At 38.7% G+C, this 11,945-nt stretch overlaps 2 protein-coding genes across 2 annotated transcripts in view; one reads left to right on the top strand and one right to left on the bottom strand.

The window, feature by feature from the left end:
- Window positions 1–5,685, top strand: part of LOC106513758 (RNA-binding protein MEX3B) — a 9,022-nt gene extending 3,337 nt beyond the window's left edge. The window contains exons 4-5 of the mRNA XM_014002744.1: window positions 1,233–1,969; window positions 2,066–5,685. Of these exons, the coding sequence (XP_013858198.1) occupies window positions 1,233–1,969; window positions 2,066–2,479 (1,151 nt within the window). The 3' untranslated portion in view covers window positions 2,480–5,685. The remainder of the gene's footprint in view (window positions 1–1,232; window positions 1,970–2,065) is intronic.
- A 1,252-nt stretch (window positions 5,686–6,937) lies between these two features.
- Window positions 6,938–11,945, bottom strand: part of LOC106513759 (mothers against decapentaplegic homolog 4) — a 10,029-nt gene continuing 5,021 nt past the window's right edge. Inside the window, exons 9-10 of the mRNA XM_014002745.1 lie at window positions 9,658–9,796; window positions 6,938–9,438 (exon numbers count right to left, since the gene is read on the bottom strand). Of these exons, the coding sequence (XP_013858199.1) occupies window positions 9,227–9,438; window positions 9,658–9,796 (351 nt within the window). The 3' untranslated portion in view covers window positions 6,938–9,226. The remainder of the gene's footprint in view (window positions 9,439–9,657; window positions 9,797–11,945) is intronic.

Raw genomic sequence — 11,945 nt, forward strand, 5'->3', positions numbered from 1 at the left:
CACACACACACACACACACACACACACACACACACACAGCAGAGGCTGAGCTGACGAGTCAAAGACTTATTTGTTGGAGCAGATTATTTAATAACTGCAAAACCACGATTCCTTCCTGTCTTTACTATACAAAACAGATTTTTTCCATTTATTTTGTGTTGCAGTTTTATAAATTCTTTAGAGAATTTAAGAAAATGAGACTGGATTCTATTGTTGTGCTCTTTTGTCAGGTGAGTCATTCGAACAGCCCACAGTTCAGAGTTGTAATTACCGCGCAGCTGTGTGTGTGTTTTTTTTAAGTCACATTTTATTGTCAAAAAAGCAGTGCAATTATTGACAAAGTACATGTCTGTGAATTTTTTATGGTTATATTTGTGCTTTAGTCAACTTGACCTACTTCAGTTAGTAACAGATCTTTATTTACACCCTGTTTATTTATGCTTGGTTTTTGCTTTTTTTTTTTTCCCCTGTGCAAATGTGAAATTGCCATGWTTATTGATCGTACCTAAACTTAATTTTTATAGCAGGCGTAATATGTTGGTTTCTCTTTAAAAAAAAAAGAAAAACTGGWCCTTTCCTGACATCTAAATATAATTATTGCAATTACACTAACAGAACCAACATGATTCTTTTGAGATGTGTTTTTTTTGGAATTGAGTGGATATAGTGAGACACTTGAAGACACTCCTCACCTCTCTTCCTAGAGGCAACAACATCCAAGTTGAAACTTCACCACAGCAAATAGAGTGCAGACTCAGCATAATACAAAAAAAAGAGGAAAAGCAAAAGGTTTTATTTCCAAATATTTACATTTTCCCCATCTGCAGTTCAGCTTAGAAAAGTWTGTGATGATCTGTGTTTTTGGCCAGTCTTATTGTGAGTCATTTGTTTAACCAGCTTAGTGTGGTAAATCACTTCACTGCAAAGAAAAATGCTGAGTAACGCAACAGCTGAGCTGTTAATGCACAAGATGCACTCATGTCGTAATTTCTTCACCACAAATCAGCCCCATTATCAGTCCATTTTTTCCCCTCCAGTTTTTGAGGCAAGTGTTAGGAGCAGCTGCTTGGACGGGCTGATTTAAACAATGTCAGGTTTTTTTGTTTGTTTTGTCGTTGACACATTCCCCGTTAAAAAGRGATAAATCGGATTTCTTTGTTGAATTTTAGAGGAGTGTGGACTCTAAACTAAATAATTTTTTTCACGGTATGTTCTCTTTAATGTCTTCCCAGGTGCAACCATCAAACGTATTCAGCAGCAGACCCACACCTACATTGTGACGCCCAGTCGCGACAAAGAGCCAGTGTTTGAGGTCACGGGGATGCCGGAGAACGTGGACCGGGCGCGGGAGGAAATAGAGGCRCACATCGCCCTCCGCACCGGAACCTGCGGAGGTATCGAAGCTCCGGGAGTGGACAACAGTGATTTCCAATTCAACGGGACAGACGTCAGCTTCGACACGTCTGCGATTCCGCTTGGTTTGGGGGAGGCCGGGTGGCTCCACGCAGGCGCGTCCTCACCAGGCGCCGGAAGCTTGCTTCCTGCCACCGTCAACGGTACTCAGCGGGTCAATAGCAATATGAGCGGCGCTGCCAGGATGTCTTCCACCTACCGCAACGACAGCTCCAGCTCACTGGGCAGCGGCTCCAGCTCGGCCGACTCTTTCTACAGCGGGGGCAACGGGAACCGGATGGCAGATTTCAGCCCAACCTTTCCATTCAACGCCAATGCCAACAATAACAACAACAACAACGGTAGTGGTGGCAGCACAAGCTTCTGGTTTGGTGATAACCTCCTTAGTGTGGGGTCCGAGGAGCTCCTTAGCCTGGGAGGTGGAGGCACCCCCTCAGGATTTGATCCGTTAACCATTTCCACTGCCCAGACTTCGCACTCTACTGCACAGTCGCACATTTGGAGCCCGTTCGTGGACAGCCAGTCTCTTCAGGCTTTCGATTCTTTTCAGTCTCAGGTAAAATAATAACCTGTGTTTTAAAACAAAAATCTCGACTCTGAAATGGGAATGATTTTTTTTTTGTATTGTTACGCCTGTTGATTGTTTTTTCAGACCAGCCAGCCCGGCACCCCCCGCCTCTCTCCAACCTTCTCTGGGACCGAAGCCTTGGAGCACCCTCAGGCCCAGCGTGTTCACCGAAGGCCTTTTGGGTCAGCCGGGACCCTCGACGTCCACAGGATCCCCTCGTACAGCTCGGCCTTCTCCTCCTCCAGTGAAAGCACCGCCTCCTCGTCCTCCTCTCCTCCCGAGTCCTCCTTCTCCTACCGTCCAGGCCTCGGACCATCAGGGAGGGGGCAGGAGATGTGCATCCAGTGTATGGATAACCAGGTGATCGCTGCCTTGGTTCCTTGCGGCCATAATCTCTTCTGTCTAGATTGTGCCACCCAGATATGCCAAGGCCCAGAGGCAGTGTGCCCCGTGTGCCTGTCCCCGGCCACACAGGCCATTCAGCTCCGCAATATGTGATTTTTATTTATTTTTTAATCCTTGATGTCTGATGAGGGGTCCGCCTCTTTAACGAATCTGGTTCAAAGCATATATGGGAAACTTACAAAACAGACCCCAAATCAGTGTTTAGGTCTCACCCCAGCTCTGTCCAGGCTGGTGTTAAGTCAGCAAAGGTGCAGAAGTGAAATAGGAACGATGTTCATTTCGGGCATGTCCGGGTGTTCAGCCCATARAGGTGCCTGCTGTCGTGAAGTCTGATTGATCAACGGGAGGATTAGAAATCCTCTATGTAGCATTAGGAGGGTTGGGATTTATAAGTTCTTTATTTTTATGTATATTTTCTTAATTCCCCCTCATTTTTATTTTAGTAATTAGTTTTTATTTTCTACCCATAGTTTTAATATATTTTGTTTTTATTATGTTGAATTCTGTTGGACAGATTACTGACCTTTTTTGGTCGTCACTTTTCAAGAAAAATATAAAAAATAAATAAGCAGTAAATTCAAAGGACAAGAACCAAGCATGCTTACTTCTAGTATGAAGTCCCACAGTTGGCTTTTTTTTCCCCCAGTGAAATACGGTGCGTTTTTTTTAATGCAACAGGAAGCTTGACATTGTCAGAATTCATCTTATTCAAGATCATTTTTGGAAAACATCTTACTATTGCTGTAAATCAGTTCCTTTAAAAGGATGATTCATGWTCGTCAAGTCTGAATGCAGAATTTTTATTAGCGTGCTCACGTTAACCTCATCTGAAAATGTAAACAAACACTCCCACATCTTTTTTTTTATTATATACCAAATGGGTTAAACCTGAAACGTCACACTCCATAAGCAATCGTTGCCTCAGATTTTTTTCTCTTAATATATATTGTTTGCCCGTACAGACAAGAAACCAAAAACTATATAACTCGTTTTATTTTTAGACAACTGGGATGTTACGCCTCTTCAGCATTTTGCGTTTTTAATTTCTACGTAAAACCAGTTTACGGTAAACTCGGTGCCTAATTCCTATGAGTAAACGAAAGAAACAACTGGTTGTGTGGACGCGGCGCTGCTCTGTCCTCAAACTTGTGGCCTTTTTGGAAAACCTATTATTAGCTCACAACACTATGTACAAATCCAGATTTTGGGCTCTAAAGAACACAAGCTGACAGACGGAAATCTTAATGTATTTGTTGGAGTTTAGTGTCTTGCTAAATGCATCTCGATGGAACAAAAGGTTAAATCACGAGGATGCTTTTTTTGCTCATGGTTTAGCCTCTTTTGAAGTGTTTTTGTACCTATTTTAGATTTATTTTTGTCCTTTTTTAGGTTTTAGTTTTTTTGTTTTGTTTACATCTTTGTGTGGGAAACCATGTGCTGGTTTTCAGCTAGAAAGCTATGCACATCTTGTACTTTTGTAACATTCCTCCGTAGGATTGTAGTCACTTTTGTAGACGGTATAGATGCGACTCATCATTCTTACGTAAAACCTCACCCGGGAACAAAACAGTAGTTGATATTGTCAGCTTTGATCTGGAACAAATCCCAGTGAAGTGCACACTGGCTGATTAATTTTTTTTGTGTGTGGTTCTTTAAAATTTTGAAGCCATCTCAATAATTTCCCTTTTCTTCTTTTACTTGAATGTTGATTCTCTCGGGTTGCTCCGACCTGGAGCTGTCCGGTAATTTTATTAGGATGTGAAATTGGGGGGATGAAGACCATCCATTGCTTTATTCTGCTATCAAACATCTTGTCTGCCCTGCCTATGCAAAAATCATCTCAGTATTTTAACTAGTCCAGGATCGCAGCAGCTAGTTGAAACTCAGACTTTGGACATCCCTTTAGTTATTTATTTTCCCCCCTTCATAAAACACATCAATGAGATGTTTCTAGTGGTACACACTTCTGTTTTATCAGCTCATGTGTTTGCTGCTAAGCACAGCCTTTCCTCCTACTAATCACACTTCTGGGACAAGCACATCTTCATTTCCCTCCAAATGTTCATCTTCCTGAAAAGGTACAAAGTCGGTGGAAATCATCTCAAGTATTAGCTTTAAAAAAAACAGTGGCTCTAGAGTTTTAACAGGCTTGAATAAATTCTGACTTATTTTTTTATTTTCGGAAAGAGAAGCGGCAGTTGGAATGAGTTCACCGTGGAACTGCTGACACTACGTACCGTCAATAATGGCTGCTTTTATGTTTCTGGACATTGGACTGCGGTCACTGTCGCATTCCAGCTGGAATTCATTACAYCAGTTAATTCTTCTGCATCTTCTTTTTTTTTTCCTGTCACGGGTGATTGAGCTTTCATGAGAAAATGGAACCAAACCAATCCCAAACGTGCAAAAAGGAGAAAAAAAAAAGTCCATCTGCTTCTGTCTCTGCTGGGTTTTCTATCCGTCCCACTTACGTACTTCTCTTCTAAGAGTTACTTTTTTTTGTTCTTTCTCTCTGAGGGAATGCAATACATAATCAGCCCTCAGTTAAATGACATGAATCTATTGACATTTTTGTGTATGTATTATATATTACTGTTAATGACTGATAAATACACAGAACTTATTTTTTATTTTGTTACATTTCGTATATACATAAATATATCTATATTAAAATGTTTACAATAAAATTTACCTTTTTTTAATTTTACTTTATGAATGATTAGGTGAATGAAGAGTTGGGAAATCCAGAAATGTTGCAGGAGAGTTTCAGTGCTGTCTGCTTGTAGTCTAGTTCTTAGTTTACAGTATTGATGATGATGATAATAGTATTGATTAGCTGCCGTTAAACCTAGCTGAAAGTGGAATGTGCATCACGAGCATGTCTTGTTAATTTACCGCCATTGTGGAACATCACTGCAACTGTAAAAAAAAAAGGCCAAGGATTCAAGCTGCCTGTAATGTCTGTACAACACCAAATTTAGAACGGTATCCTATTACAAATGTATCTTCTATTACCTATATATGAATACATATTGTTGAAAGCTGTAACAACGGTTCAGAGTATTTGCTAATTTTACTACACCTTTTTTTTTGTTGTTGTATATGTGTAGGAGGAGTCTTAAGGCATATAAATTCTTCAAAATAAGTCAGGAGTTTAAAAGCAGACTATATTTTATAATGGCCTTTTAAGTTATTGCGGCCAAAGCACTGATATTATATATTTGCTGTAAAGAGAATTTTAAGAGTTTTATTTTTCTGATATTAAAGTTACGTAATAAAGACGGTTTCATTTAAAGCCATTCCAGACTTCTGTCTTTCATTCGATTGATTTTTATTTCTAATGCAGGCTGGAAATTTGACTGAGATATTGATTTCAGGATTGTTGTAAATATGAGTAAGAAAAGCAGTTTTGAAGTAAAGAAAAGTATTTATGATTCATTTAACTAAAGAAATGTTCTAATATGGGTTTGATGTCTGTTAAATATTGCACACAGCAGACACTGTAGCCTCTGGATTTAAAATGGCATCACAATTGGCTACAACACTTAAATCACAGCTGCAATTTCCTGTTCACATTTTGTGGATTATTTGTTAAAACTAGGAACAGTTGGATTAGATCTCTAAAACAGATGTCTTTACTCGCAAACAAATCGTTTACAACCCTTGAGAATTTATGTTAAATTAGATTTTTGTTCACATTTAATGACTTTATACGTTAGAGTTCCTTTGAGTCTCCATCTTCCCACCTCAGATGATAAGCAACATTAATTAAAGTTGTCCAGGTAGACACGCAGATATCCACTTCCTTTTCTACAATTTATTCAGAATTAAATTCTACAGGATACTGTGTGACTAATATCTGCAAGAGTCTGACTTTAAAGCAAGTCCAAAGATAAGTTAAAATACAGTTGAATAGACATGATCTCACATGAAGTCTTGGAAACTGCTAAATTTACACAAACATATTCTGAATGTGAATTATCACAATGCATACCTATCTACTAGGGGTGGGAATCTTTTACTATCTCACAATTCGATTCAAAACAGATTTTTCATTCAGAACTCAATGTCAGCCCATTTGGCTTGTTCCCAAAGTGCTTCTTCTACATTTTGCTAATTTTGCACACAGTGAAGCTCATGTCAAACTCAGACTCATTCAGTAAAAAACAAAATGAGCCCAAATCTGTGCATTCAATGAAGACAGGGCCAGTTGAATCTCTCTTTCCTCCAGTTTTGTAGATTCCTCTTTTGTTTTGGTGCTTTCTGCGCACGCATACATTCCAGAACCGGCCGCATGTGACGTTAGGACGTCCCAAGTGGTTACAAAATGGAGGTTGACAATCTTTGGATTTATTTTTTAAATATTTATAGACTGAAAAATCGATTCTGAATCTTTGTAAATGAGAATCACGATTCTGATGTAAAACAATTTTTTGGTGCACCCCTAATATCTACAACTTGGCATTAAAAATCCAGTTTACACAGTATTTCAGTGTACCTAAGTCCTCTATGGACATCCTGAAGCAAAATAAAAACATGACACCACTTGGATAAAATCAGGCTGTATTTAATGGTAGATTCTCACATGAGAAACAGGTAAAATTGATATCTGCAATCTGTCATAGTAGTCAACACAAACTCAGCTGGGCTGTCTTAACTCCTATAATACCAGAAAGTCATTTAAAAAACATCTGTCCACCTTAAAAGCACATCCTGTTAAATACTTTCAATATGTTTTTCTTTTTTTCATAAAATACAGTTTCATTTCATTCAGCTGAATAAACCTTAGTGAAAACATCTCATCAAGAGTAAAACTGCTGCTCGGGTTTTACCTCATCTGTCGGACAGCAAACCGTGAAAAGCCAGTTTAAAAAATCCTTGTCATGCAGCTTTGTTAACAGATTGTCAGAACACAGTGAACGGTGGGAAAACTGAGTCCGAGCATGAAATGTGTAATCTGCAACAAAGGCCTTTAAAGCAACAGAGTCATGTGCAGCATGGAGCAAAAATCTTTGTAAGTTCCAGCACTTGTGAAAAACAAAAACTTACCGCTTTAAAAAAATAAAATAAAAACCTAAAATAAAGGCTTCTGGTTAAATTGTACTTTGGAAGATCGTTAGCCTCAGCTAAACACTAGGCTAGTTTTCTTTATTAGTTAAATGACAACTTTCCAGCATCTTCCTGTCCGTAAACTAGCAAAACTAACACCAATATCCAACAGGCTCTGCTTTCTATAAARTCTCAGATTTCCCCACATAATGCAGGAAAAATATACATTCTATTTCTAAAAGTTAAGAGAGGTTTATGACATAAAACTCCATGCAGACATGCATTTAAAAAGGAAAATAATGTTATTTACATGGATTAATGAGGGAAAAAAAACTAGTCTAGCCAAAATTAAACCCATAAATATTTTGTGAATGCTTAGTGAAAGTGTAAAATAAAAAAGGAGACAATCTTAGTGTTATAAACAGTATGTTTCTACTAAAACTTAAAATATCGCAGGACAATGTGGTGTTGATTCTGGTTATTGACTTAAACCAGACAAAATAAAGTGCTACAAGTATACAACTTACTTAATCAAAATAACCACCCTCAGATATGTCAGCTTTAGTAAGTAATGTCCAAATGTCTCTTCTTTTTTTTTTGGTAAACTACTCAAAACCTGGATCAAGGAATAAATAGTTATGTTATGATGGTTCTTAATGAGTCAAAATTTTTAAAAATATTTAAAATTTAAGGAAGTTTTYAAGGAACACCACTGTTTTATGCCTGTAAAAAAACATTACTTTGGATCACCAAAAACAATCAAACTATAATCTTTGTATTACAATCTTCTTTGCTTTCTTGCATCATTCCTACAAAACCAAAAGCATCAAAGCTTGTTTTTGTTTCTACGGTGCATGACCGTAAAAAAAAAAAAAAAAAGGGCAGAGAGCTTTCTGAAGGCATAAAGAGACACTGTCCAAATTTGTGTCCAGGCAAAAACAAAAGAAGACAAAAATGTGGTTAGGTTTTCCTTGAGAAATGTTAGAATCACAGTTAAATCAGTCACTGTAAATATATCTGCATGTGTGTCAAAACCACAGATCTGACATCTAAAGCTGAACTTTACTGTTAAACATATGAACCGGGAGTTCTCATTGCTACTTCATCTCATTTAATAGACACGAGGGAAACAAACGATTTCCCATCTACTGTGTGCACACACACCCACTCTTGAAACTTGTCCCGGTGGAAGTCCAAACCTGTAGTTTTGACTAAACCCGACCAGGACAAGTCCAGACATGTTTCAGTTCAGAGGTTGAGAGCCAGCTGCAGACGTGGTTTGTTTGTGTGAAACCTGTGAATGCCTGTGATGGTCTGGCYTGCTCTGTTCCAGCACCAGCGCCTTTCGAGTGACGCTGAGTGAGGTGTATTTGATGAAAACCCACAGGAGTAAAACAGGCGTTCTAGCACCCTGACGGTGCTTCTCTAATGTCTGAAGTCCCTCAGTCGCTGCTGGCTGTGTCTGTTCGTGTTCCAGTTTCACAGGATCTGGTCCTCTATGTGCAATTTTAATTTTAAGAATCTGCAACCTCTTTTTCTGCTCAGTCGAAAATATAAAAATAAAAAATACCAAAGCCACCTGTCAAAACGATTACCATGACTTTAATGTATGGCTTTGGTTTTATGTTTTTATCAGGAGCAAACACAGCCACAGTGCACAAAACGTTCAAACACATCTAAAAAAAAAATAAAAACGTTTCTATGATGAGTTTGATTTCACCTTCTCCACCACTGAGGAAGACTTTCCGTAGTTTCTGGGAGTTTAGGTGTGAAGCTGCTGCTGGGAAGATCTCAGTCTAGAGGTTGGGGGTCTGCTATAGGCATGGTGTGGAGGACCTCATCCAGGAGCTGCAGAGCTCTGTGCAGGTGGATTTCAATCCAACACGGGGTCTCCTTAATGCTCTGGCGGGGGTAGTCAGGGCCCCAGCCTTTAACGAAACTCATCCTGAGGATACACAGCCTGCGCAGGTCGTCCACCCCGATCCCAGCTGCTGCAGACAGACCTGAAAGGACAGGAGGACAGAGGTCGAGAAGAGGAGTTTGGGGGCTTAACATACAGAGGAGTCACGGCTTAKTTAGACATCTACGTGGTCAAAACATAGTATTGTTTTCAGTAATCAGTCACACAGTATAAAAACATCCTACATATTACTCACTCATATATTTCTGTTTTGTTACACAGCCTTTAAMCCTGTGAATGTACATGTGAGTGTGCAGCTTACTGATAGCTGGAGCGATCCCTCCCACTGATCCAGGTCCAGGTATGTTTCCTGCCACGGCCGCTGCTTGTGCGGCTGCTGCTGCCTGAGCTGTAGCAGCCTGCTGCTGCATCTGTCTGTGGCACTGACGAAGGTCAAACACCTGCAAAGACAGAGAACACTTTCAATGCTTTGTCCAGGACACGTGACTGGGTAAAGACGAAGAGGAAACAAGTGACTGCAACAGGAAGGGGAAAAAGAAAAAAATGTTTATCTACATAATAAGCTTGACTTCATATTATTACACAGCAATTGATCCTACAAAGTTAAGTTTACTGTAGGGCTGCAGCTAATGATTATTTTAGTAATCGATTAATCTATCGATTATTCTGATGATTAATCGAGTAATCGGATATTTAAAAAAATTGTCATGCTCTGCAGTAATTATTTAAGCTAATTTTATGAGAAATACAATTATTTAATACTGTGAAGGAGTAATATACACTTGCTGATAACTCTGCTGCAATCAAAGTAAAATTACAATACCAGTTGTATTAATTCATGCATTTTAAACTCCATTGTTTGTTTTTATGTATGTGTGGTTTGAGGAGGCATTAATTAAAAGCACTGTCACTGAATCATTTTTAACCATCACTGAAAAATCTAAATGCTGTAAATTTATTGTTACGGATTGGAAAATTTAATGTTTTTTTTTGGTTAGAAATTTAATTAGTGAAATGGGTAATATAAACATTTGGGTGTTGCAATTGAGTTTTGTAGAGTTCGCTTGTTAATTGTAACAAAAAATATTTTAAGACTATTATTAGGTTGATGCAGGGCTCCCATTTAGGCAATAAAAGATTTAGTCTTGACTGCTTAGCTATAAACAAATATGACCGTACCAATGAAGCCTAAAATCATAAAAAGCAGCAGAAAATAATTTAAAAAACCCAACTATCTTCTATAAATACTTTTAAACTTGGAATATTCACTTCAAGCAGGGGCGGAGCCAGGGGGTGGCCATGACCACCACAGACAAATATTTGGCCACCCTGCTGTACACACACACCCCTTCTACAGTGAAATAACCTCTATTGGTGTAATKATCCTCCTGAACAGTTGGTGGCAGTGTTTAACAGTTTGAAACATCACCAAGCTCTATCACTGAAGAACAGTAATGACAAGGAAGTGATGATTTCTTTATATACAGAACATATGCCTGTAATCTGACTTATGGTGCCAGCTTTTGGACTGAGGGTGACAAATGTTTATTTTATTTTTCATTTTATGTTCTGAAGGCTGCATGATGCTCTYTCCCTTCTGGTTATGAGTAGGCCTATTACTAAATCATAAAAAGTGAAACAGCCCTCTAAATTCACTGTTGGTGYMTATCAATATTGCACCTGTTCATTGGGTAAAGTTATTAATATTAGTTTTAAACATGCAGTTGAAGGTCATCATTATTTGGCACAATGACGTGTTACAATTAAAAATAAATCTATAAACAATATAAAAGTAAAAACCATCCCTATAGTCATTGGATATGATAAATTGTGTCACTTTAATTAAGCTTATCTCAGCTAAAACTGAGTTTAAAACAGGATGATGGAACTAGTTTAATGAAGAATCTGTCTCMGAAATAATTATTAAATCAAGTGTTTATTTATGTGGGTAAAGGTGTGTTTAACAACCTGGTAAAATACACCAGAATGCAGGAAATGGCATCTATTTCATTCAAACTTTTCTGGGGGAGGACTCTCGGACCCCGCAACAGTGTGTCCCCCCACTTTTAAAATTGTTCTGACGCCCATGTTTATAAGGTACTCACTGCCTGTATAAGGACATAAGGGAATGACAAAAACACAAAGATCTGCAGAAACTTTCAAGTAAAAAATGATGTAATTTTCCTGGCCACCCCTGTGTGTGTAGTGGTCCCAGTCTGGCCGCCCCTGAGAAAAATGTCTAGCTCCGTCACTGACTCCAAGTATCATTTAAACCAAGATAAAAGCATATCAACAAATAAATGTGTTTCAGCTCAAGCTGTCATCTGTTGCTGTGCTTCTATTTTTATCCGACAAACTTACAGTAAGTGGTGTTTTTAATCACACAACTTACACACTGTTTAATAAAACCCTGCCAGGTCACCATGATTAGTCAGTAGGGGTGTCCCGATCCGATATCAATATCGGATATCGGTCCGATATCAGCCAAAAAACGAGTATCGGATTTTATCGGACTGCATAAAAAATGTCCGATATAAGCGCTCCGATATTAGCAGTCCGTTCCAGCAGTTCACTGACTCCGCTCCAGTG

Source organism: Austrofundulus limnaeus, unplaced genomic scaffold (assembly GCF_001266775.1).
Source record: "Austrofundulus limnaeus strain Quisiro unplaced genomic scaffold, Austrofundulus_limnaeus-1.0 Scaffold14, whole genome shotgun sequence".
Taxonomy (NCBI): Eukaryota; Metazoa; Chordata; class Actinopteri; order Cyprinodontiformes; family Rivulidae; genus Austrofundulus; species Austrofundulus limnaeus.